We start from the raw sequence: 23,865 nt of genomic DNA, 5'->3' as shown, positions 1-23,865 counted from the left end.
TAGCAGCATTAACCGGATGTCTATGTGTCATATTTTGTTCATTTTGAGGGCAACTTTAAAACGTTTACGTTTTATTATGATGATATCCGTACTTTTGTTTTATTATAAATAGCATGACAAAGACACCAACTTTACTGTGAAAGTCAATATTCGTTTTCCGTTTACTCTCACAGCTTCCTGTGAGTCTGTCGTTAGAGCGTGGGCGGGGCAATTTCTACACATCCAAGGAACAGACGGTTTCCCTGTTCCCTGAAATCTTGTTGCTTCGCACTTTTCACATCCATGTCTAATGAGAGTAAAGTTCATGCTAAAATACAAGCTTCTAGCCAGACTATTCGGTAAGAATCAATCAAATTCACTTTAGACGTAACCTTTCAAAGTAACACGACTTGTCATTATCAAGTCTTTTATTCATTTTGCTGATTTGTTTTGAATTACTGTTCTGTAAAGTCAAAATTTTGCCTCGCAAAACGTCACATAAGGCAACAAACCGATCGGTTTGTTGTGTATCTATATTTTATGAGCTACAGCAAAAATATTTGAGTCATATATGAAAACACTGCATGGAATTTAGGAAGATTTAGCTACAATAAAACATGTGGAAGCATATTGTGTAAAAGACTGGCATGACTTTATTAAACATCTGAAAACGTCTGGAGAAAGCTTTCATAAAAGCCATATGAAGCCATTACCTGGACTGGAAATGATCATCAGAGTGGTGGACGCTTTATTATTAAGTTGTGTTGTATTGTCAGTGTACATTTGTTTAAAAAATACTCTACCCAACAGTCTTTATAATAGTGCAAAGCATTGCAGGTTATGAAACTAAATTAATCAATAGCAAAAACATTAAGCTCTGAATAAATGATGTTAAACTGCTACAACGGGCAATTACAAACAACCCTACTGTGTTAACTGGTTTATATAATTGAGGGAGTCTTCCCAAAGGATCAATAAAGTACAAGTCTAAGTCTAATTCATATTCAATTTCAGTAACAATAAATAATTCCTTAGGGTGTGTGCACAATGTTTACAGCAGACTGCAAAAGGGCAGTTTGTAGACATCAGTAGTTTTTCCATATTCAGGATTTTCAGAAAACATAATTTTTCCATCAACCTTTTCTTCTTCAAAAATAATGATCTGAAAGAAAGCAGATATAGACATAAAATTTAACCCTGATTACACACACAGAAACGCACACAGAGAAAGAAAGAAAGAAAGGAAGGAAGGAAGAAAACTGTTGTAGAGAGCAAAAGTCAAATTCCTTTTCTTCTTCTGAAGATAACAATAGATAAATTGAGCAATAGTTTCAAGTTGAACATTGTACCTGGTTCTCTCCACTTCTGAGCCAAGGTCCTGGGAGATAGAGGAAATGCTGGGGACCAATGAACCAGTAACGACCAAGGTTCTGGCCATTGACAAACACCACTCCTTTACCCCAGTTCTGTGGATACACATATATCAACACAGGCTCTTCATTCCAAAGAAATTCCAAATGCAAGCAACAAATAGGTCTTGGAATCCCAGCTCTTTTGGAACAGAAATCAAAATTTGTTTCATTCTGGCTTGAATTGTTCATTGAACAAAGGTAATCACAAAGAGTACATTTGCTTATTCTTTTAAATGCAATTAGATTACCACACAAATGAATAAATTGTCATATTCACAGGAAGCTTGATGAAGGTGTCTTTTGGAGGACCGTCCAAAACGAGCCTGGCCTGGAAAAATCCTGGGACTGGCACTGACTTGAAGTCGGTTTTCCACTGACCTGAACTTGACAACCTAAAAAGAAACACAAGAGGGATGCAAAGCATTCGGATTGTGAATAAAAGTAAATTTATTCTGATTGATGCAGATGCTTAATCCAGCACACAAACTAATAGCATAACAGACTAATATAATCAAGGTCAGATATTTTATACAAACATGATGTCATGAACAGATTCAAATAAATTTGAAAATCCAGAAAAGGCATACCTTTTTATAAAGCTTGGCTTTAGATCAAGACAGAAGGTGGTGAATCCTCTTAGTGGTGTATGATTAAGCACAATGTCTCCCACAATACCTGTAACCATGTTTACAAGACAAATACATGTCATTCAGAGTAGGGTGAACACTAAAACGATACACAGATAAATATGTGTGTGAATTAGAAAAATGCCCTGGATGCCCTGGGATACTAGATGAAAAGGTCAGATTTCTTTTAAGTTCTTGCGCTATGTTTTATGTAAAATACCAGAAAAACAACTCTTAACTTGTAAAACTGGAAACCTACCTGTGAAAATGATTCTAAAATGACTAAAACATGGTTTTGAGTATATAATAATAGAAAGGTAGTAAGCATAATGTGCAGTAAATGAAAGTGATCCATAAATACCTTTGCGCTGGTTATCAAGAGCTTTACCATAATTCACTCTTCCACAGTTTTCAACAAGTACAGCCAAGGTCCTCTCTCTCTGTGAGGCACACACAAATCAGTATAATTTCTGGCAAGGATTATTAATGAATAATACAGTTAAGAAAGTTATTTGACAGTGAAGTCAACTGTATGAGAAACCAGAACGTTTAAAAGCTTTGTTTGAAATAAAATACAGAAATAAAAAAAACAAAACAAAAAAAACCTAAATTTTATGTTGATTGGTGAAGCTTGGAATAGAATCACCACAACTTCTACTTATGAAGTTTTTGTTCAACTACTCTATAACAAGTAATTCCATGTTCACATAAAACGTGGTAAATAATACCTTGGCATCGGACAAGATGACTTCATGAGTCTTGTAGTCCAAACATCCTACGTATTCTCGATCCAAGAACACCTGCAGAACATCAAGGTGCATCCAAGATATAATTCATACAATATCAATTTGCATTATGTCAAAACATTATGTTGGTCACTGTTCTCACCAATGCTCTGTCTCTGATGTTGTTCCCAGAGTTTAATGCTCCTCCACTGCTGATGGTGGTTTCATACAGTGTATAACCATATGACTGACCATTGTTGTTGTTGACTGGGATATTCTCCATGTTTATCGGCCTCTCTGACCTGCATGGCTAGATGGGTAAATAGTCAAACATAATAGATTTGGTAATTTAAAAGGCATTGTGTGTTACTATTGGTAAAGACATTGTGTCTTTTAAAACACTTACACCTTCACAAATTTAGTTCTGTTACAAATTTATTGTCACTCTATGTGATAGACCAGCACAAAAAAGTGTGTGAACTGGAAGGAATATCGTTTTGAAAATGTCTTACAATTATAAAATGAAAACTATTGGATGATACTTTTTAATTACAGCTGGAAATATTTTAGGGTATGTCTGCCTGCTTTGAACACGTAGAGACTAAGTTCTCTTCCTGTTCATCTTTGCAGCTTAAGATTGGTTCAACAGCATTTATGAACAGCAATTTTCAAGTTTTATCAAAAACAGAAAATCTGTTGGATATAGTCTGAGCCTTAACTGGGCCATTCTATCACATAATTTGGCTTTGATCCAAACTACTGTAGTTTTAGTTACTGTGACTTTCTCTGAAGAGGCACTTTCTTCTTGCACCTACTTTATAGAGGCCAGATTCAGCTCCCTACAGTCACAATTGCTGTCTTGTCTCCTTGTAATACAAATGCTCTCCTTGCCTGACTTTTGGTTCAGATGGACGCAATGGTTGGTACAATTGCAGTTGCTCAATACCTGTATTCTTTTTGGGATGATCTTCAGTGAATTTTCAAGGATGTAATATATTGTTTTATAATCTAACCTTACTTTTAACTTTTCCAGAAATTTACCTTGTTTCTCACTGTTTGCTCACAAATATTCTATAACTAATAGTTAGCTATAGGACTAGCTGCCTTAATAAATGAAGTATTTGAATCAGATAATTGGGCATTTTTTGTTTATTATTTTAGCTGTCACGCCAGACAGGTGCTAACCTTATCTATGAACTGTACGGCATCCCACAGGGAAAGGTACAGCTGCGTGTACACTGGCTCATAAGCTTTCCTCTCCTGAGGAGAAGGCACTTCAGGAAGAGGCTTTGCTAGAACACAAGCAGGCAAAACATTTAGTGGAAGCTAATCATGCCTCCTTCAGCTTTCGTGGATAACGAGAACAAGAAATTGATTGCAATTCATTTATTTCATATGATATTTGGTGGTTGTTTAAATGAGATGTTGAAGAGCTTACAGTTATACCGGCTGAATAAATCCCTCAGAATTTCATATTTGATAGTGCAATCTCCAGCTTCCGATAGCAGAGCATCATAATCTGCCAAGAAACAGATTACAAACCCAGTATGAAACATTTACAGCTCATTGTTGTGAAATGCATTTGATTTTGGCACTCTAATGTCACCTGCCTACCATAACTTGTGACCTGGGGTTTGTAGGTGCCAAAGTCCATTGCTCCATTCATGAAGCCAAAGTTGGTCCCACCATGAAACATGTACAGGTTAATGGAAACGCCTCTCTCCAGAATTTCTGACACCACGCCAAGCATGTCTGCACATAGGGCAGCACATACAGTATTCATTGTATTCTTGACAAGTTCAGATAAAAAATGTTTTCATGCAAAAAGCAAGAATAATTGTTAGGTGAAGTATACACTCTGAGCATGTTCAAAAACATGAGTGGAAACAAGAACGGCTCAGAAAAAGAAGGGCGAGTACCTTCTGCATTGAACACATGATGATGCTCTCCCCAGACATCAAACCACCCAGACCAATATTCCATCACCATTAAAGGTTTCTGGGGCTAGAAGGAATACATGTGTGTAAAAGAAATGTTAGCAATCCCATCAAACTTTGGCTAACCTGTACAATGGAAATGTTTGTTGATTCACAACATACACACACAAATGTTGGCACCCATGGCAACGATGTTTAAAAACACCCTGATATAGGCTAAATACATATTGTATTCCTAGAAGCTTAGATCAACTTTTAAAAGTATACAGTTAAAACAGATACATTATACTAATTTAGAATATATCAACAATTGTGCCACCAGTGATAATGTGAAAAATATGTTTCTTAACTTTTAATTTTTTCCAACAAATGGCTAAATATTCTTAAAGTTTTCCCTTTTTTTTTTTTTTTACATTTTTTATTTTCCATGTGAGATTGTACTACTGGAATAAGAGAGAAACGTAATGAAAGGCTGCAAGCAAATTTGTCCAAGATGGTGTGCAAGAACAATATTAAATCATCCATCATCACTACATACCTGCATGCATGCTAAGTGCTGAATGGCTCCAAATGACAACCTCTGAAGATTTATTGTTTTTAGAACTGAAACGATCAAGTTCACAAACTTTTTAGATGACATTAAGACAAAAATGTATAACCAAAAAGATACACTTTATGTTTTGTCATAAGTCATGTAGTTACCTCCCTCCATACTTCTGTATCTCAAACCTTCCCAGTTGTCAGATGTTAGCAGGAGCTCATTGACCCCTTTGGACTGGAGACACTATATGAACAAAGGTAGCGGATGGGCATTTAACAAATGGAATAAAAGAAGGGTGCTACCAAAAAGCCTGTAATTAACTAACATTCTTTAAAAATGGCATATACTCATCGTCCTTAGCATATGATCCATACTCGTTCTCTAATTGGAGAGCAATGATTGGTCCTCCATTCTCAAACTAAGAGACATATTATGTATTAGTAAAAAATTAGGCTATTCTTTACCATAAAACTTATTTAAAAATGCAGTTACCATCAGAGGTTGGACAACTGAGACAAGTTTGTCAAAGTACAAGTTGACAGCATTTACAAATCCGGGGTAAGTTGTTCTCAGCTGAATGTCTTTATCTTGTAGCAACCAGCTGGGAAATACCCCCCACACCCCCCAAAAAAACAATGTTAATTAGACATTGATATAGCAAACAGAATAGAAACGTGACATCACCTTGGCAAGCCACCCAAGTCCCATTCAGCACAGATGTAAGGTCCTGGCCGTAGAATCACCCAGAAACCTGTCTCTGCTGCTAAGCTGATATAGGCCCTGAAAGAGACACAGAAATGTTCTGTTATGTTCAAAACTAATAACTCAGAAAGCCTTTTGCTGTATTCCAGAAAAAAATAGCATGATTATGCAGAGCCTTTCCTGAGATCTAGCTGATCTTGAAAGTTAAATGTCCCTCTTTCAGGCTCATGCAGGTTCCATGGCACATATCTGGAAAAACAGACCAAAGGAAATGGCTCCGCTGATGTTAAATGACAACACAATCCAACAAGTTAAAAAAATTCTGATATAGCCAACATTGTTGATCAGAAGTTGAAATACCATTCTTTTTTTTTCAGGGTCAAATGGCTATACCAAATACAATGACATCTGAAAACCAGAGTTGGTGCACATTGTGTTTTTTTCTGATCCACCCAGGTTTAAAGTTGTGGAAATATTTACACCCCACTTTGCTCTGTCTACCTAAAAAGTGTTTTTCCACTGTCTTTGGCTTTTCCATGTGGGCATCCGCAAATTTCAGTCATCTCTGAAGGTGTTGATTAGAAGCAGGTGCCACATACTCATTTTATTTTGATGACTGTTCATAGTCAAATTCAATAAATTAGGATATGTGTTGTGATGAGGTTCCTTTGCCAGATTAAAAGTGCCTTTTAAAAATATAAACCTTTAAGCAGTTGTTAAACATTTTCATTTAGCCTACATTTCTGCATTTAAACTGTATTTTAAATTTTTTTTGCTCCGATGTAATATTCCAATCTTATATGTCATGTTTTCATTAGCTGTAAGCTGAAAGTCATCATAATTAACAATAGCTTGTGTGTAATTATATACAAGCAGTAAATGTATTTTCAATTATATCCTAATTTATTGAATATGTCCGTATATAAACAACTAATCAGCACTACATAATTTCAGTGTATGATGAAAAAAGAGCATTCAGACATTTCATCCATTTGCATCTATGTCTACAGATATACACACGTTGTAAGAGTATTGAGACCACAGGCCTTCATCTTCAGTAGTCGGTCCTTCCAGTACGGTCTGGGCACGCGGAAGTAATGAATGGAGCCTCCCAGGATGCGGAAGGGCTCCCCCCTCAGAGTGAACTGAGAGGAGTCGGCCCTCAGCCCCTCCAAACTGTTCATTGTCCTCACTTAAATATGAGATCTTATGGAACAAAATCAGAAATAGCAGGTCTCATAAGCGAAGAACAAACTTAGCACTGTACACAAGCATTTCAGAAGGTTTAACATAAAATCACTGAAATAATCTGACTTTTGAAGAGAGATATTGTTGTTTGGATAGCCTTACCAAGCCTTAGCTTTAGTATCCAAAATGTTGAAATGTTAGAGAAAATCCAGATTGCATCCAAACCACTGTGAGCCTGATCACAGAGCATCTGAGGGTCAAATGGTGCTGGGAGGCCTCAAACACAACACTGTGGATAAGGCTAACTATTGTTGTTGGATAACAACAGTGTCATAATGCTCTCCCTCTTTTACTCTCTCTCCCTCTCTCTTTTTTCTCTTTCTCTGTCAGAAGCATAAAGCATTGTTCAAGTGTGAGATATATATATATATATATATATATATATATATATATATATATATATATATATATATATATATATATATATATATATATATATATATATATATATATATACTGTTTAACTTAAACTTAAATTTTGTTGTCCTGCCAGTAGTAGCATGTGCTATATGACAGTCCACTTCACTTTTGGCATGATTTATTTGGGGGAAGTACAGTAAACTGAACCTCAAAACATTGGGGAAAGCAATGTTTTGAGGTTATAGTGAGTGGGGCTACAATAATCTAACAGAATTGTTACATATTTACGTACTTATACTTTTTTTTTTTTTTTTTTACCAACCAAGCACTTTATTATGAAAGTTTCCATATCTTATTCGTTTTAGCAACATCAGTGTAATTTTGTGACAGTCCCTAAACACAGCTATGGTTGAGGAACTGTATGCGTTACGCTGGTTATTTCTGACCAAGAGGAAACGAAAACTTCTCTTTCTTAGCATCCTTTCGTTGTTGGTAAAATATATATAATTATAACAGAGCAACAATGTCGTATTTTGTAACAACTCGGTATAATTATACCTAGCGTTGAGTGTTAGCTCAAATTTATGTCTACAGCTCTTTTAAAAAGTGTTACGTATATGACGTTGTGTAAACCGTGTCCAGTTTTGTGAAGAGGACTGGACCGCTCAGATACGCGCTCTGACGCTCTGCAAGCGCTCAGGAAACAGTTGTTCTACTGTTTTGGTCCATGGAAATCTCGTCGATCCTTGGTGTTCGTCTGTCCTTAAAGCAACGATATTTTCTCCTGCTTTGCATCGGTGCTCTGGCAGTAGTTGCTTATCAAATTACAAGGTAAGGAAGATTCCCTGAAGTTCACATTTGAAGGTATGCATTGTTGCAGAACCCCGCCCACTGCATGGAGTCAGTCCATGTGCGCTGGGTGAATGTTTTTTTCTGCTTCTACAATCTACAGATTACAAAATGTAGCCTACTATGTCCACATTGAAATTGAAAAAAAAACTAAAAAATAAAAAAATCAAGTTGTCCAAAATGTCAACACAGTCTGATTCTGCACATTCTACTGAACATCTGTGACACCTTTTGATTTTGTTTTCCCTCAGAGATAAAGTGTGGCTGAGCACTGTTCAGTTCTGCCCTGGTAACTTGTTTTAAATTACCATAACATGATGAAATTATCTGAAAATTCCAATACTGTTTTGGTAGCAAAACCGTTGTGACTCAAACAGAAAAATATTCCACTGTATATCCTTAAATATATCTAGTAGCCAACAGCAAAACCACTTGAAAAATGTTGCATAACTGATCTGCTGAACAAGACTATAGTGACGTTTGTTACAAATTGTGATGTGTAAACTTCAACACTGTCTTGTTATTCCAGACAGTATCCGTGACTGTTTACTGCTGTACTTATTTTGCTTTTAAATCTGACTGAAAGTCTGGCTACTAAATAAAATGTCATCAAATAATGAAATCAAATTTTTGTCAAAAAGAATGAGACACAATCTGAAATTACAGATTTTGGGGGACAGTCTGGTCATTTTGGCCCTATATTATCTCAAACTTCTACAATGTTGCTAATTTTGCATCAGATATATTGGAGTTTGAGTCAGTGCCGTACCTGCAAGGGGCACTCTGCACCTACTTAGACAGCCATCATTTAAATAATAATTTTCTTTATGTTTCTCTTAGTTCATTGCAAGGAATCACAGTTATTTTAACTAATAAACAGCAGTAAGTCACTCAGATAGTTTGGTTTTAATAAAAGTTCACAATATTTTATGGCAGTCTACAGATAAAAGAAAGAACGGAAAGAATGTCAATTCTTAGATATAAAATGGGTTATGGATTGGCGAAGAGGCGACTTGACCCAGAGACATATGCAGTTTGCCTAATTTTAAAAAAATTGAATACTTGAACTACCCCCCCAAACCTCAGATGAGTTGAAACAGAGAAACCGTGGATTCAGAGGAGAAGCAAACAGGAGAAAAAGAGGAAGGAATTTCAAACTATCTGATTATTTTCATGATTAGTGTTGTATTTTGGTTTTAGTCAATAATATAATACGACTAAAACTGCAGTCATTTAACATTTGATCACATTTACAAATGCAACCTGTTGCAAATTGTCACAGACATGTTAGAACATCTAACATACATTAGGATTGCTTTAAAGTTTTTGATAACAATTTGAATTTATTATTTTCTATCATTTTGAACAGTAGAACTGACAAAAGTTTAATGAGATTTTGTTATTATTAAAAGTCAAAATAAACCAGTGAAATTGTTTAAAGCTTGCTCTTAGCAACGTGATTTAAATAGCATAGTCAAATTTTTAAATAAGCCGAAGCGTTGATGACCTGAGAGTAGTGCCCGCTGAAAGCTGACAGCGTTGTGTTGGGATTGTAGGATCTTTTCTTCACTCATGTCTCATGAAGGTCCTGCTTTAGTTTCAAAGAGATCAGCTTTGTTGTCTGTGAACTTTATTATGTTTCAGTTCCTTATCTGTTAGTGTTCAATTTCAAAGGTGAGTTTTATTTCACCAACTTACACCCGATCTCCCACTTTAACAGAAAGAGATCTAGTTGGCTTATTTGAATACGGCACAAGGTGCAGCAAAAAAAGATATAACAAATCTTTTTGTTATGCAGTAATACAGCGATACTGTGTTTTTTAAATTTGTTTTTATTTTTTTTAGTGAGGTTTATCACATTGAGGGAGTCACTATGCTTTTGTATTTGCTTTTATGAAGAAGGAACCTACATCTAAATTAGTCTTAGTGGTTTATAAATAGAAAATTTAAAAATAGTTTAATATTATTGTCATGTTTTTTTTTTCTTTGCTCTTTGTTTTTACTGAATTCAATTAAACTTTATTGTCCACTAAGTTCAGTGGATTTTGGTGCTGGTCTTTCCTGGAAGTAGGGATCCAAAGAAAATACCTTCTTAGGGCTCTGTAAAATCTTGGACCACCCCTGATTACATGCGATTTCATGCAAAAAAACCCCCCAAAAAACCCCAAAAAGTGTATTACAAGAATGTCAAAATTGTCTGTTTATTTTATTGATATTGATTCCCTAGGTACTGCTCAGACCTTATATCACCTCATGGGAGTGGCCTTCCCTTAATGATTTATAGATAAAACCTATAATAAAGCCCAAGATAATGCACAAGCACACACAAACATTTTATTTTAGTGATACAGTGAAGGAGATATTGCAGCAGGTGAACCTAAATTATCAGAATGGCAAGAAAAATAACATGTTTAATTTTTTTTTTTTGTAATTCTAAATCTGTTTGTATTATGTCATATTATTTCTCTCCTCAGAGACCATCCACAAAGAGCAAGAATGAAGCGCGTAGAAGGACTGAGAGCCAACTCTTCACAGTTCAGCTTGGAGAAACAACCCTTCCGCATCCTGGGAGGCTCTGTCCATTACTTCCGTGTCCCCAGGACCTACTGGGAGGACCGACTGCTGAAGATGAAAGCTTGCGGCATCAACACTCTTACAACGTGAGTGCCCTGTGCAACTCAGCCATGACGGAGTACATGTCGGAGCACAAAGGTCAAGAGAGCGGGAGGGCAGATAAAATGCAACACTGTTGTAATCTGAACATGAAAGCTAACCGATCAAGCTCATGAGTCACACTCATGTAAAGAGCTGTAATACAAAGTGCAATGCAACATCATAATTGACTATAAGCAAAAAATGCTTAAAACACAAAAAAAATAACTATTTTTCGTGTCTTCTCAGCTATGTACCATGGAACCTGCATGAACCAGAGCGAGGGGTGTTTGACTTTGAGGAGGATCTGGATTTAGAGTAAGGACTGCTAAAGTAAAAATTCTCAGCTAGGTTTGACGCAAGTATAGCTAATGTCCAGCAGGGGGCACCATTGTATTGGAAAAAAGTCTGGCTGTCTATTGCATTGATACTGCTAAGAAAACGCTTACCCCTAATAAGCACTTTGCATTTGAGTCAGTGATTGTGTGTTTCCTGATTGTGAGGTCATTGATCAATGAAATGTGTTGATTGTTGCCGAGGAATTAATAGAAACAAATGTCTTAGAGCTTTACTTCATTGGAAAATTAGGGGGAAATTTTTTAGAAATGATTTGCTGTTGGAGATGAGCTTCTTAATTTGACAACAATTATTCTTTTCCACATTTTATTGACTGTTGGCAGCATTGTAAATATGAAGATGTATAGCCCCTCACAACAAAAATATTTATTCTAAATTTTGCATCTCTTCTTAGAGCCTACCTTCGCATTGCAGCCAGCTTGGGCCTCTGGGTGATTTTGCGCCCTGGGCCATACATCTGTGCTGAATGGGACTTTGGTGGACTGCCTAGGTAAAAACACAAAAACTACAATAAATGAGTTTATATATCCTGTGACCGATTAATCTAAAGTTGCTTCTGAACGTCTAAAATTTGACAGGAAATGTATTTTTCATTCAGGTGATCAGATTCTCAGATGTGTCTTCCCTGCAGGGTAAAAAAGGCAAAAGAATTGCAAGTGTGCATTTTAGCAGTTGTGTTTCTATTTGAGAATATTTTTCTCAGTGACCCACTTTACAGGGAATCTCATACCCACATACCCACTTTTGAATATACAGCGTACAGAAGACAGTAAAATCCACACCGTTTCAGTGAAGCACTTCCATTGCTCTGCTGAAAGCCACTGATGACTTTTAGCATGATATCGGATCAGGCAATAATTAAATCTGGCAGGCCTTATCCCTTAAAGGATGGATTCATTTATTTCTGTAATCAAAATACGCTCAGACCAATAATTGGGTAATTGTTGGCTGAACAAGACTGAAGGAATGTATTTTGGAGTGCTCTTGCCTGTGGGAATGTTAGGTTGAGAGTCTGCTTAGCTGATGAGCATTATTATGAGGTGTTTAAAAGGACATGCAGCAGAGCATGACCTCGTATCAAGGTTACCACATTTTTTTCAGTGAAACCCAAAGAAAGTTCATGTATGTCAAGAACTTATTTGACATGGATTGTTTTTGCAGTTGGCTGCTAAGAGATCAAAATATGAAGCTGAGAACGACCTACTCAGGATTCACAGATGCAGTCAACTCCTTTTTTGATGAACTCATAAAGAAAGTTACTCCATATCAGGTACTTTTTATTGAATTTATTCATGTATTTTTCAATACTTGCTTAATGACTGTAGGACCGTAGATGGGTTCTGGTTCCAATTGCTGAGAGCCAGAGCACGCACTGGACATGCTGGCAGTCCGCCAGAGACTATATGTTACTCAATTAAAAAAACATATTTAACTGTCAACCAATACATTTCTCATCACTTCCAATATGTGTTACCATGTAGTTCAACTGTTGCTGCCCCACCTCAACCCTGCAAGGTCAAGCAGACAGTGGATGGATAAATGAATGATTTATGAAACCATATTCAGATTTCTCAAAATGACAGATGACTTTCGCTTTTAGATATATCTTGTAGTGTCTTTCAGATATACAGCATAAATATGCATGTCAGAAAAAAAAGTTTTGTTAATAAGCAAGAAGTGGAGTGTGTAAATAACACACCCAAAGCAAAAATTATAAACCAAACCTGAAAGCTGAAACCGAACATCCACTTGTTCTTTTATGTGTACATGCTAGTGTGAGCTTTGCAGGACATCTAGTGGCTTCAGGAAGTTAAAAAAGTAACAATTTTATAACAATTGCTTCTGATGTACTGGGAATTGCAGTCATAGTAACTCTGATTCTCGTAGCATCACAAGGTGGTAACTATTAAAAGAAAAACAACCCGAGAAAGTTGTTTTCTGTCTAACTGAAGCTAGTGCTCGTTTAAGATCGCCTTTCACACTAACTGCCACCTCTGAAATCATGTGTAAAAAGCTTTAAAATAGTTTTATTGCTTTAAGTATTTTTGAAAAGCCAGCTTTTAGTTTCTTCTGTGAGCAAAAACATACTATGTTAAGAAATAATGAATTTCTTTTATTAACTAAGCCCAGAGTCATGGATTGAGGCTGATTCTGTATGTTGTACTGCTTCTGTGTTGATTGGCTGTTGAAAGACCCAATGTCGAACTGTTATCAGTTCTCTTACAAAAGCAACTAGTATTATTCAAAATGCCTTGACCACGACACAAGGCACTTTAACAAAGGCTTTTTATCTCTAAAATAATTCCAAGGCTTCTTCAATTCATACTGCAGCCTCAATAGCCTCATTTTAACTGTATATTCCCTCAAGATTTGATCTAAAAACTACATGAAATATATATTTTTGTTTCCTGCTATGCCACCTTTAGGGAACTTGGCCATTTAAGGAACTGACATATAGGCAAGAATATATTAAATATTCTCACCAATATGCCTGAGATCTTCAGTTGGAATTACTCAGACAGTTCACAAGGTCCTTTCAGTGGATAAAATATGCACTTTCACTTTGCGCAGATCCCTTCCCCTTTCTTGGGATCATGATTTATTAGTTTATTTCCTGCTGCGATATTTTAACAGGAACTATTTTTTTAGAATTCTGTCAGTTTTCAGTTCCCATTTCCTGTTCTCCTTACCAACATTAATAAAATGCCTTTTTTTCTGTCTTAAGAGGAGAACTTCTTCAAACTTATGCTGAGACTTTCCCCCTGAGTTGCTATTTCAGACATGCCCTTTATGTTTTTCTGCAATTGGAAAGTAGGATGTCGACTTCACAGAATGCACAGACGGCAGGTCAGGAAAGTATGCAGAGGAAATTACAGTGTTTTGTTTGCTTCATCTGAGAATGGCCGACGAGGCTCTGTGGCCATCTATCAACATCTAAATGAAAAACAAGATACAGGCCAACAAGAAAGAACAGAAAGCAACACATTATTTTTCTGTAATGAGAACTGTGGAGGTGGGAAGGTAAATATATGTAATACTGGCATTTGTTTCTTGTTTGAACCCTGAAGAATATCTGTAAACACATATCTGGGCCATATGTCCATGTGTGAACATGGCTTAAACAAACTCTTTCAGTGACTAATTAGATTGCTTCTCCTTTTCCTTTGCTCAGTGTTACTTGAAAAAAGCAAGAAAAAAAAAACAACAACGCAAAAATAACTTGGATTTACATTTAACTGTGTTTAACTGTATCAGGGGTAAGATAGGTCCAACAGCAGGCGTCAAATCCTCTAATGTGTTTTGTTTATATTTGGCAAATTCATATGCAGTACTCCCAGGGTGGCCCGATCATAGCAGTTCAAGTTGAGAATGAATATGGCTCCTACGCTAAAGATGATAAGTACATGCCTTTCATAAAGGAGGTGAGAAACACTGTTAAAATAAATCAGATTTGTTTTAATTGTTTAAACTTTGTTGAGGAAACAGATCCATTGTTTTGTTGGGCTGTCTCTTTAATTCTTCCTCTATTAAGGCATTATTGTCCAGAGGCATCACAGAGCTGCTCCTGACCTCTGACAACAAGGACGGTCTGAAGCTCGGAGGAGTGAAAGGAGGTATTGTCAGATGGGCTAACAGACCAACGGTCTCTCACTCTTTCTCTCTCTCTCTTACACACATAGACTTACACGATGTTGGTGTGTGGGTTGTTTTCTTGCACAGTGGCAAGAGGTTTGATCCAAGGGCAGCACAGTGTCATGCAGCAGCAGTTCAGAACCAATTTGTTGACAAAGGATTCTGTGTTGCACCAGAAAGTTGCTCTTTTTGCATCCCACTGGCAGGAAAGCTCAGTGAAAAGAAACACAAGCTTTAAATGCAGTTGTTTTTCTTTCAGACACTTACTGTTTTCATATGTATGCATTAGTGACAGTTATAAAGGTTTTCTTTGTAGTTATTCATGTGTCTTTATGCATTGTCATCATATGTAGACGTTTTTGTGAAAAGGGACTGGATCAGTTTATTCCCCTTGCCAGTTGGTGCCACCAATACAAACTATTATCATTTCAACGCAAACCTGCTTCCATTTTACACGTCTAAACAAACAAACAAAACATTTACTGTTACTTATGTGCTTACCTGTTGTTTTCCTTGTGTAAATTAGCATTTTGGTGACTGATAGAGTTAAGTAATCATAAACAATATACCTATTGACTGTAGTTCTGATGTTTGATAGGGCCACTGACTCTTGAAATAGGATTTTGATTGCTAATTTTATGAACTTTTTATCCGCCAATCTTCTTTACAGTACCTAATCACTTTAAGTCATCAGTTGTGGAGCAGATACCACATTCTCTGAGGTGGGAGCACATTAACAAATGATCAGTGTTAAATAACGCTCCTTTTCTACCCCAAAACACTGCTGTTTGAAATGAACAAAACAGCAAAAGTGGGAAAGGGGGTGAAAGGCTTTGGTCAGTAAAAATGATCTCAAATCAGCAGTGTTGTTGGCCAAAGCTGCTTTCAAAATCACCACTTTATTGCTGTAAAGGGTTGAGTACATTTATTTTCCACATTTTTCTTAAACAGGATACAAAAAGCTATGTTACGTTTTAAGCTGGGAACTATATACCAGTCTTTCCCCCAATTGTATGGCAAATATGATCATTTAGTACCTACTTGAAAGCAAGCCAGAGAAACTGCTTTTGGAGAAATAACCCTTCCACCCTGGGCTAAAAAGCATGTCACACATATAAATAAAAAAAAAGAGGAAAAATCTACCTGGGTACTTTATATTGACCCTCCTCTTATATTGTTACGATGGAAATTTAAGTAATTTGAACATTTTATTATAAAGCTGCTTTAAGGTTTAAAAATTAACAGCTGTTCAGTTTTAATATAAAGACAATAGCCAGCTTATGAATCTAATAATAGCTCTGGTTTTCGCTGTTTTTCCTCTAAAGCACTGGAAACGATCAATTTCCAGAGACTGGACATAAACGAGATCAAGTATCTGGATGAAATTCAAGTAAGTCCTGTTGGTGCAAACTGAAACTGAGCATTTAGATATGTTACCCTAACATTAACTCTGGCAGATTTTGGAATTTATTTGTTTGAGTGAAATCAAAAACCAAAACATCATATAATATGGTGAAGGGTTTTATCACAGACAAAGCAAAATCTCACAGAGTATTACTGCTTCTTGCTACTTCTTTATTTCTATTTGATTTTTTTTTTTTAGTATTGCTGGTGTGCTTTTGAAATAAGTATTTAGAAATTCGAATTAATTCCTAAACATGTCTCCATTACAAAGCAATAATTTCAGTTGCTGTTTCCTTTGTTTAAAAGAAAAATTGGAAACATGAGAGAATACATTAAGGCAATTTGTTTAAAGGTTGTGCCAGAGCATTCAGTGCATTCTGTTGCGCAGAAAGAGAAAGGTCATTCAGACATGTTTCCTTGTTCACTTTGTTGCTCTACCAACCTTTGCCATATTTCTTGGCTCTAATCTGTTTTATTTGCTCTAGCCTCAGAAACCTAAGATGGTTATGGAGTACTGGTCTGGCTGGTTTGATCTCTGGGGAGGCCTTCATCATGTGTTCCCTGCTGAGGGTAAGCCTTATTTTAGCTTCACTGAAATAATTAACACATGAGATGAGAAGTGTTTTTTTTTTTTCTTTTTTTTTCTGTTGAGAGACACTCAGAGCTGCTAGCAGGGGCATTCACACAAAAGAAAGGCAAGCTTTTGGTAGATGGATTCTTTGTTAAGAGTGGAGCTGTTCTTCTCTGTGCAGAGGGTCGATAATTCCAGCTAATTTGAGATAGGGAAAGACAGGTATTTCTGTGCTCCAAACCAGTGCTAAAGGTAAAGTTAAAATCTGTTTTCAGGTTAGACAGAGTCTCTGTGCCTCAGGAGAAACAGAGATTTCAGACATGTCTTTTGCAGTGTGAATAAAATAATTTGTTGGGGAATGGCTTGGGGAAGAAAACAATCAGTGTATGTAGGGTTGCATAAGATAAATTATCTGTCTCTTGTTAGAAACCACATGCAGTCCATAGCCACAGAATTCTTTCACAAGGTAAATTTAGCCTTGTTTTTCAAAGTTCCAATAGTTTTAATATGTAATTATTTAGAAAAGTAGACATTATTTTGAACTGTTTACTAATTTGTTATGATCAACACCCATTTGCTTTATATGGATAACATAATTTCTTGTTTTTTCCCAATTTGAAGAGTAACTAAGAGGAATAAACATCAATGTAATGTCATGTTTATTATGCCACAGAAAAACAGACAGTTTTGGATGACTAATTCAACTTTTTCCCCTACTGAATATATGTGCTCAAATTAAAGGTGCCCAGAAATAGCACACACACCTCTGCAGGGCTGTCGCATAAAGGATCTTTTGCATCAAACTGGCATCAAAAAGCAGCGCACAGAAAGCCCCCTTGCTGTGTTTACTGACAGCGTCAGCTTCTAGGCAGGAAAATAGCATTTGAGCAAACAAAGAAATCCAAAATGTAAATTCACACACACAGAACAGACCGCAGTCTAAGCCTGCTAGTCGTCAAAAAGGCTCCAAACAGGCAAGGACTTAGACAAATAACACCCATGGGGAAAATGGATTTTTGTTCGGCAAAGAATTGAGCTGGTGTTAGTATCTGTAACCAACATTAGTTAATGATTGTTAATGGTGAGCTCACGAATCCACCTTTTATATCCCGTCTGAAGCTCAGCCTTGTTCCTTGTTACTTTATCCTCCTGCAGAAAAGGAGTGCCACACATGAGAGTGTTTTTTATTTAAAGGGTGAGATTTATGCAGGTGAGAAAAAGTAGGTCAGAAAAACTGAAGACTGTGGGATATTGTGTGTAGGTTATTTTCAGCAGAACTGCTCATCTGCTGATTATGCTTATGAATGTATTTGTGTCTCATTTTATAAATGAGCTTAAGCTCATGTTTGCATCAAATGTTGATAGTCCTAGTTCATGTTTAAAGCAACTAAAACATCCTATTTAAAATGTGCTTTTTGGAAAAAAATTCATTTTGTTGAACATACTAATCCCTTTTTACATTTGCAAAATCACCAATGACACTTAATTGTGTAGAATAAATGTTATTTTAGTAATTGATGCCTTAGATTTGAAGTTGATCAAACTACAAATTAGTTCTGCCACAGGTATGGATAATTTAAAATGTTAAGATCTTATATATACACAACTAAAAACAGATATGATTTGTCCCTTTGTGGCACAATGCTAATAAAAATGGTGCCAAAGTTTAAAGCAGTTCTTTTGTTTCATTATTTTTAGTAAATATATTATTGAAGGAATGTGTTATTTGCTCGAATGAATTACAGCCCACAGTCAAATGGTGTACCAAGCAATCCTTTAGAAATGATTTGGTACAAGCACTGAACTAAACATGAGATAGATACTTCATCATCTGAAAAGGCCTTTATAACAGTTTGATGAAGCTAACTGCATCACTGTAGAATTTTATTTTTGTCATTACCAGCAGCCATTCACATCTTACACAAGATATGCTAAAATCTGTTTTGCCTGCTTTGTTTTAGCATTGAGAAGGAGCAGAAAATAGAGCTTCACCCCTGCAGAAAATGTCACAGACAAAAAAGAAAAAAAAGTCTGTTGTTTTCACGGGGGATTCGTATCCTTGACAGCTCAGTGCTCTACAGACTGCCACACATCCAGCATCTGGAACCACCACAGGGTTAGCGGACTCTGTCGCTCACAATGGCCAGTTGATATTCACTGAGGCTGTGATTTTTGATTCAAATCACTAAAGGTCCACTATTATGCTCCTTGAACAAACTAGAATATGTCTGTGGGTTTTACAAAACAGGTTCATTACATCTACCACCCAAAATTATTCTCAGATATTGAGATTTCACCCAATTAGTTCTGCCTGTTTTCAGCTCATTTAGGAATGTGCTGTTGCAGGGCTACATCACAATTATGCAAATAAGCTGTTGCTGGCCAAGCCCTCTCAACTCAGTGTTTACATTAGCACAGACATGTGAAAATGGCGACAAGCAGATGCACAGTGGTACAACTGTACATCTTTGGTAGAAGAAGTGGTACCTCCTGAACAACCGTCAAGCCACAACCACTGGAGGGTTAAAAGCTGCAGATCTGGTGTACACCTATTATGCTATTAATTCAAATTCTGAGGATTTTGGTTTGCTTTGGCAGTGTGAAGTTATGCAGCTGGCACCAGCACAATAATTCAGCACAAACTGAGTTTTTTTTTTCCCACAAATGCAACCATTTTTAAAAATATATATGTGCGAGGTTCGAAGAGAAGCACTTGTCTCAACATGTGATGTCTGAGTGTTTTCACAAACCCAAACATCTTCTCAATGTAGGCCATCACTTTCAGTTTATTACAAGTAAATGCAGAGATATTGTAGGTATTGTAACGTCAGACATAGTATTAACAGAGGCTACTGTCCAGCTTTAGCTTTCTTTGGTAAAATCGCAGGGACATTGCAAGCAAAAATAAAATGAAGCCATGCAGCTCTGTTCGCTGTGACTGGGAGAAAATGCCTGGACACATGCTCTGTATTGTTGTAATGAAGAAAATTGTAACTTTTTTCTATTTTCTCTTTCTCTGGTAGACATGGTCTCGGTTGTCAGAGAAATCCTGAAGCTGGACATGTCAATCAACCTGTACATGTTTCATGGAGGGACCAATTTTGGCTTCATGAATGGTGCATTTGCTGTTGGGCTGCCAGCACCTGAACCCATGGTGACAAGCTATGGTATGTGTGACCAGAATTCTTAATAATAAACTTTTCTGAGCATTTCAGAAGTAAAATATGAACTTTGTGGGGCTGCGCTCTTTTCACACTGTAAGCCAGTTGGCTCAGAACATTCTGAGGTTACATGTATGTTAGATTTGATCACAGCTGTGCTGGGTAAAGCTGCGTTTTTAACAGACCTAATTAGATTTTTATTTGAAAAATTCTTTATATTGGAGAAAGGTTGCTCAGCATGCGTTTGGATGAACAATTTCTGCTCTTGATCTTCTACTCTGTCTCTCATTTTAAAGACACAAACAGACTGTTTTAGTTTCCTAAGTTGATATGTGATACACAAATCATTCTTATCTTTTCTTTTTACATACCTAAGAATAATGTCACATGCTTTATTTAAATGGTTTGTTTTAATACATAAAGTTGTTGCTGAACTGGAGCGGTGTTTTTGGACCTTTTGGGTGAACCTACACATGTTGATGGTGCTGTTGCACCTGAATTTCCCCACTGTGGGACAATAAAGATAATTTCTATTCTAATCTGAAGACAAAAAAGTAAGTGTAATACCCTCTTTTTAGAGTGCATAACACTGCAATTACTTGTTTTCTTATTCAGGAGGCTCAACAACCTCAACTCTGACCTTCAGAGGTCTTTCCACTTGTGCCACTACTCCCTGAATGCCTTTTACCTTTTTGCCTCCGAAAGGCTCCATTTTCTGTCCAGATAAACCCAGAATGTGTTTCGGGCTGCTGCTGCTGCCTCAAGATGTTTGATAGGGGAGCGCAGAGAAAGCATCTGCCATGGTAAGAGGCATCCGTGCCTCTCTCCGGCTCCCAAACCTGCTGTTCTGATAGCGTATTATCTTTCAGATTACGATGCTCCATTATCCGAGGCCGGGGATTACACCACCAAGTATCATCTTCTGAGGAATTTATTCAGCAGCTACCACAGTGAGTGTTGCATGCTGTTGTTGAGACAGGCCTGGCATCTTCTTTCTCTTCTGTCTTCTTCATCCCTTTCATCTCCCCACTTAAGTTAATTCTTCTTGTAGAACCTGTTCTCTGTTGGCTCAAACAGGATAAAATTGCATATGATTACGAGGAGGGATTCGATTCAAGGGTTTGTGTGCTTTTCCTCGTGTGTGAGTTCTCTGCCTTAATCAGGGACTCTCGGCATGACTGACAATTGTGAAAATAACATAGATGTCTTGGATTCTGCTCACTGTTTGTGCAGTTTTTCCCTGTTTGTAAAACATGTCGTTTGTGATTGGGGGCAGAAGTCTCGAGTGTTTTGTGGCCAGGGCTGGCTTTTGGCAGCATGAGAATGAATCCAGCATAACAAAGTAATAATTTTCCTGCTGCTGTGGTGATTGAAAACGGTTTGAAAGGCTGCCTGAGCGTGATGCATCCTTATGCTTTGTAGTTTGTTGAACAATAAGCATTGGCCTGAATATGACAGTGAGTTTGAGAATCCTCTTTGTTCTGCCCTACCACCACAAAGACCTGACCTAATTCTTTAATTAGATCATCTACATGTTTTATCATTGTTTGGCTGTCAAATTATGTACATTATGTCAGTTACTGTTGTGTATGCAAACCTATTCCTGTAACTCTGGAAAACCACGGGAGTTTCCATTGGGCATGTAGGAGATACCGAAAACATGTGGAAGAAGATGCACTGATCAAATGAGACCAATACTGAATTTCTCGTCTACATGCAAAACATTGTTTTTGGCAGAAACCTAATACTGCACATCACCCTGAACACACATTTTTTTACTGTTATATGTAGTGGAAACAGCATTTTTGCTGTGAAGATGGATGAACATAAATAATCCTGGAAGAAAAGCTGCAAATTACTCGAGATATGAGCTTCACCTTCCACCAGGACAATAGCCACAAGATTAGAGCCAGACATTCATGTCAAAGCTGTGTTATAATGGCCGTGACCTAAATCTAATTGAGAATTTTGGGCAAGGCTTGAAAATAACTGTTCATAGACACACTTCATTCAATCTGACTCAATTTGAGCTTTTTGGAAAAGAACAATGGGCAGAATTTTCAATCATATCACATTCTCAAAGCTGGTAGATGTAACCCCAAAAACCGGCAGATATAATTGCAGTGAGAGGAGATTGTACAAATAATTTAATCATGGGGTAGAATACACACAATTGCCTGCAATTTCAGATTTTTATTTTTAAAAGACCTTGGAAACCATGTATAATTTTTCTTTGAAAAATAATGCTCTACTTTCTGTTGGTTGATCACTTAAAATTCTGACAAGATATATTGAAGTTGGTGATTGCAAGGAGACAAAATATGAAACCTTTAAGTGCCATGAACATTTTCATAATGCTGTGCACGGTATGGAGTATTAGACCAGTACATTATACAGTTCTAGTTTACTAGTACTGTCCTGATTCTATCAGTCTGTGTAAAAACTGAATCTCTTTGAACCTTTCTTACACTAAAACCAATTAGTTCATTATATTTTATTTGGATTTTATATGATAGACCAACTTGGAAGGAAAACAATGCCTGGTTTAAATTTTTTTTAATTACTAAGAAAAAATTATAAGTTTGTGGTATCCATTTGTATTCAATCCACCTTACCACGAGACCCCTAAATAAAATTCAGTGTAACCTATTACCTTCAGATGTCATGTAATGAATAGAAACCAGTGTAAGTAGAGCTATTGTGTAATAACTTATAATACAAACAAAAAAAATCCATTGCATAAGAATTACACCTCCAATCAGTCAGTGATAATTTTATGAGGAAGTGTTTTTTGTTTGTTTGTTTGTTTGTTTTTTTCCCAAAAAGTGAAGTTGTCTGTATGGTTCAGTCTGTGGCACAGTTTCATAGAGCTATCTTTTCATTCTTGCTGTGGTGAATTTGACAGAATGTAAGAGCGGTAAATGTTACACAGTTCTCAGACTTACGAGTGTTGAACCCAGGAAGAGTTTTTTAAAGGAAATGTTGGCCATTATTCTCAAAGTTTCCCTTAAGTGAGCCTTCTTTTACCACTGGATGAAATGGGAATGCTGTCAGGCCGTTTCTAGTGGAAATGCTGGTATACCTGTGAGATTTAACAGCTTTAAAAGCAATTGATGATCCTGGACAAACGCTGTTAATGGTGGTTGAGAGACCGTTTCAGAAACTGGAAAACAAGTTGGCAAAATTGCTCCCCCACAGAGACTTAAAAGAAGTTTTCTGATATTATTTTTTCATGTTTGATACTAAGTCATATATATGAAGGAAAACATAAAAACCTCTTTCTATGAATGCATTACTGGAAAGACTGAGTTACTTAGATTCTCATGTAAGAGTTAGATTTTTTTTTTTTCTTCCCGAGACTTTTAACTCTTTGAAGCTTTTTCAGAATGATGTCTCATCTCTTGATACATAAATGAAAGGGAAGTTGCCTTTATCCCCCTTTTCCTTCCTTCCAGACCAACCACTTCCTGACCTACCTGCCACTCAAGAAAGGAGAGCCCATCAGTCTGTTGTCGTCCAGCAACATCTCTCTCTTTGGGACAGTTTCCATTCAACTGAAAGGGTGAGAAATGTACATTCAGAAGAGCCTAAAAATAAGAATACCATCAACTTATAAAAGAATAACTTATCATGGTTCACAGAAAAGCTAAAAGGTTGCTTTTTAATAAATACAAATCTGCCAGCTGAGAAGACAATGGAGGAAAGTAA

General features: G+C 36.7%; 2 protein-coding genes and 1 long non-coding RNA gene across 4 annotated transcripts in view; 2 read left to right on the top strand and 1 right to left on the bottom strand.

Moving 5' to 3' along the window:
- The first annotated feature begins 212 nt into the window (after nt 1–212).
- On the top strand, nt 213–1,787 carry LOC116708321 (uncharacterized). The gene is made up of 3 exons (XR_004336644.1): nt 213–338; nt 1,355–1,589; nt 1,671–1,787. It is a non-coding gene; the product is annotated as an uncharacterized LOC116708321 (long non-coding RNA).
- LOC116708320 (beta-galactosidase-1-like protein 2) lies at nt 610–7,408 on the bottom strand. The gene is made up of 20 exons (XM_032546217.1): nt 7,273–7,408; nt 6,943–7,128; nt 6,103–6,171; nt 5,905–6,000; nt 5,713–5,821; nt 5,546–5,638; nt 5,382–5,463; nt 5,218–5,282; nt 4,662–4,746; nt 4,357–4,494; nt 4,181–4,261; nt 3,928–4,034; nt 2,906–3,052; nt 2,746–2,817; nt 2,379–2,457; nt 1,979–2,066; nt 1,669–1,783; nt 1,329–1,445; nt 979–1,141; nt 610–930 (listed from the first exon to the last, which is right to left on the bottom strand). The coding sequence occupies exons 2-19, from the start codon at nt 7,104–7,106 to the stop codon at nt 1,031–1,033; spliced, it is 1,818 nt and encodes a 605-aa protein (XP_032402108.1). The 5' UTR covers nt 7,107–7,128; nt 7,273–7,408; the 3' UTR covers nt 610–930; nt 979–1,030.
- Nucleotides 7,409–7,921: 513 nt separating this feature from the next.
- The window catches only part of LOC116737428 (beta-galactosidase-1-like protein 2), a 28,803-nt gene continuing 12,859 nt past the window's right edge, over nt 7,922–23,865 (top strand). Inside the window, exons 1-12 of one of the 2 annotated variants that reach the window (XM_032590558.1) lie at nt 7,922–8,361; nt 10,854–11,039; nt 11,281–11,349; nt 11,783–11,878; nt 12,550–12,658; nt 14,718–14,810; nt 14,921–15,002; nt 16,347–16,411; nt 16,911–16,995; nt 20,020–20,163; nt 21,027–21,107; nt 23,613–23,719. In XM_032590558.1, coding sequence (XP_032446449.1) covers nt 8,258–8,361; nt 10,854–11,039; nt 11,281–11,349; nt 11,783–11,878; nt 12,550–12,658; nt 14,718–14,810; nt 14,921–15,002; nt 16,347–16,411; nt 16,911–16,995; nt 20,020–20,163; nt 21,027–21,107; nt 23,613–23,719 — 1,221 coding nt within the window. In that variant the 5' untranslated portion in view covers nt 7,922–8,257. Of the gene's footprint in view, nt 8,362–10,702; nt 10,751–10,853; nt 11,040–11,280; nt 11,350–11,782; nt 11,879–12,549; nt 12,659–14,717; nt 14,811–14,920; nt 15,003–16,346; nt 16,412–16,910; nt 16,996–20,019; nt 20,164–21,026; nt 21,108–23,612; nt 23,720–23,865 lie in introns of those variants that run through there. The other variant, XM_032590559.1, reaches the window with a different exon arrangement.

Source organism: Xiphophorus hellerii, chromosome 18 (genome assembly GCF_003331165.1).
Source record: "Xiphophorus hellerii strain 12219 chromosome 18, Xiphophorus_hellerii-4.1, whole genome shotgun sequence".
In the NCBI taxonomy this organism is placed as follows: domain Eukaryota; kingdom Metazoa; phylum Chordata; class Actinopteri; order Cyprinodontiformes; family Poeciliidae; genus Xiphophorus; species Xiphophorus hellerii.
Note: the sequence above shows the minus strand (reverse complement) of the source record. Positions and strands in the feature narration are given on the sequence as shown.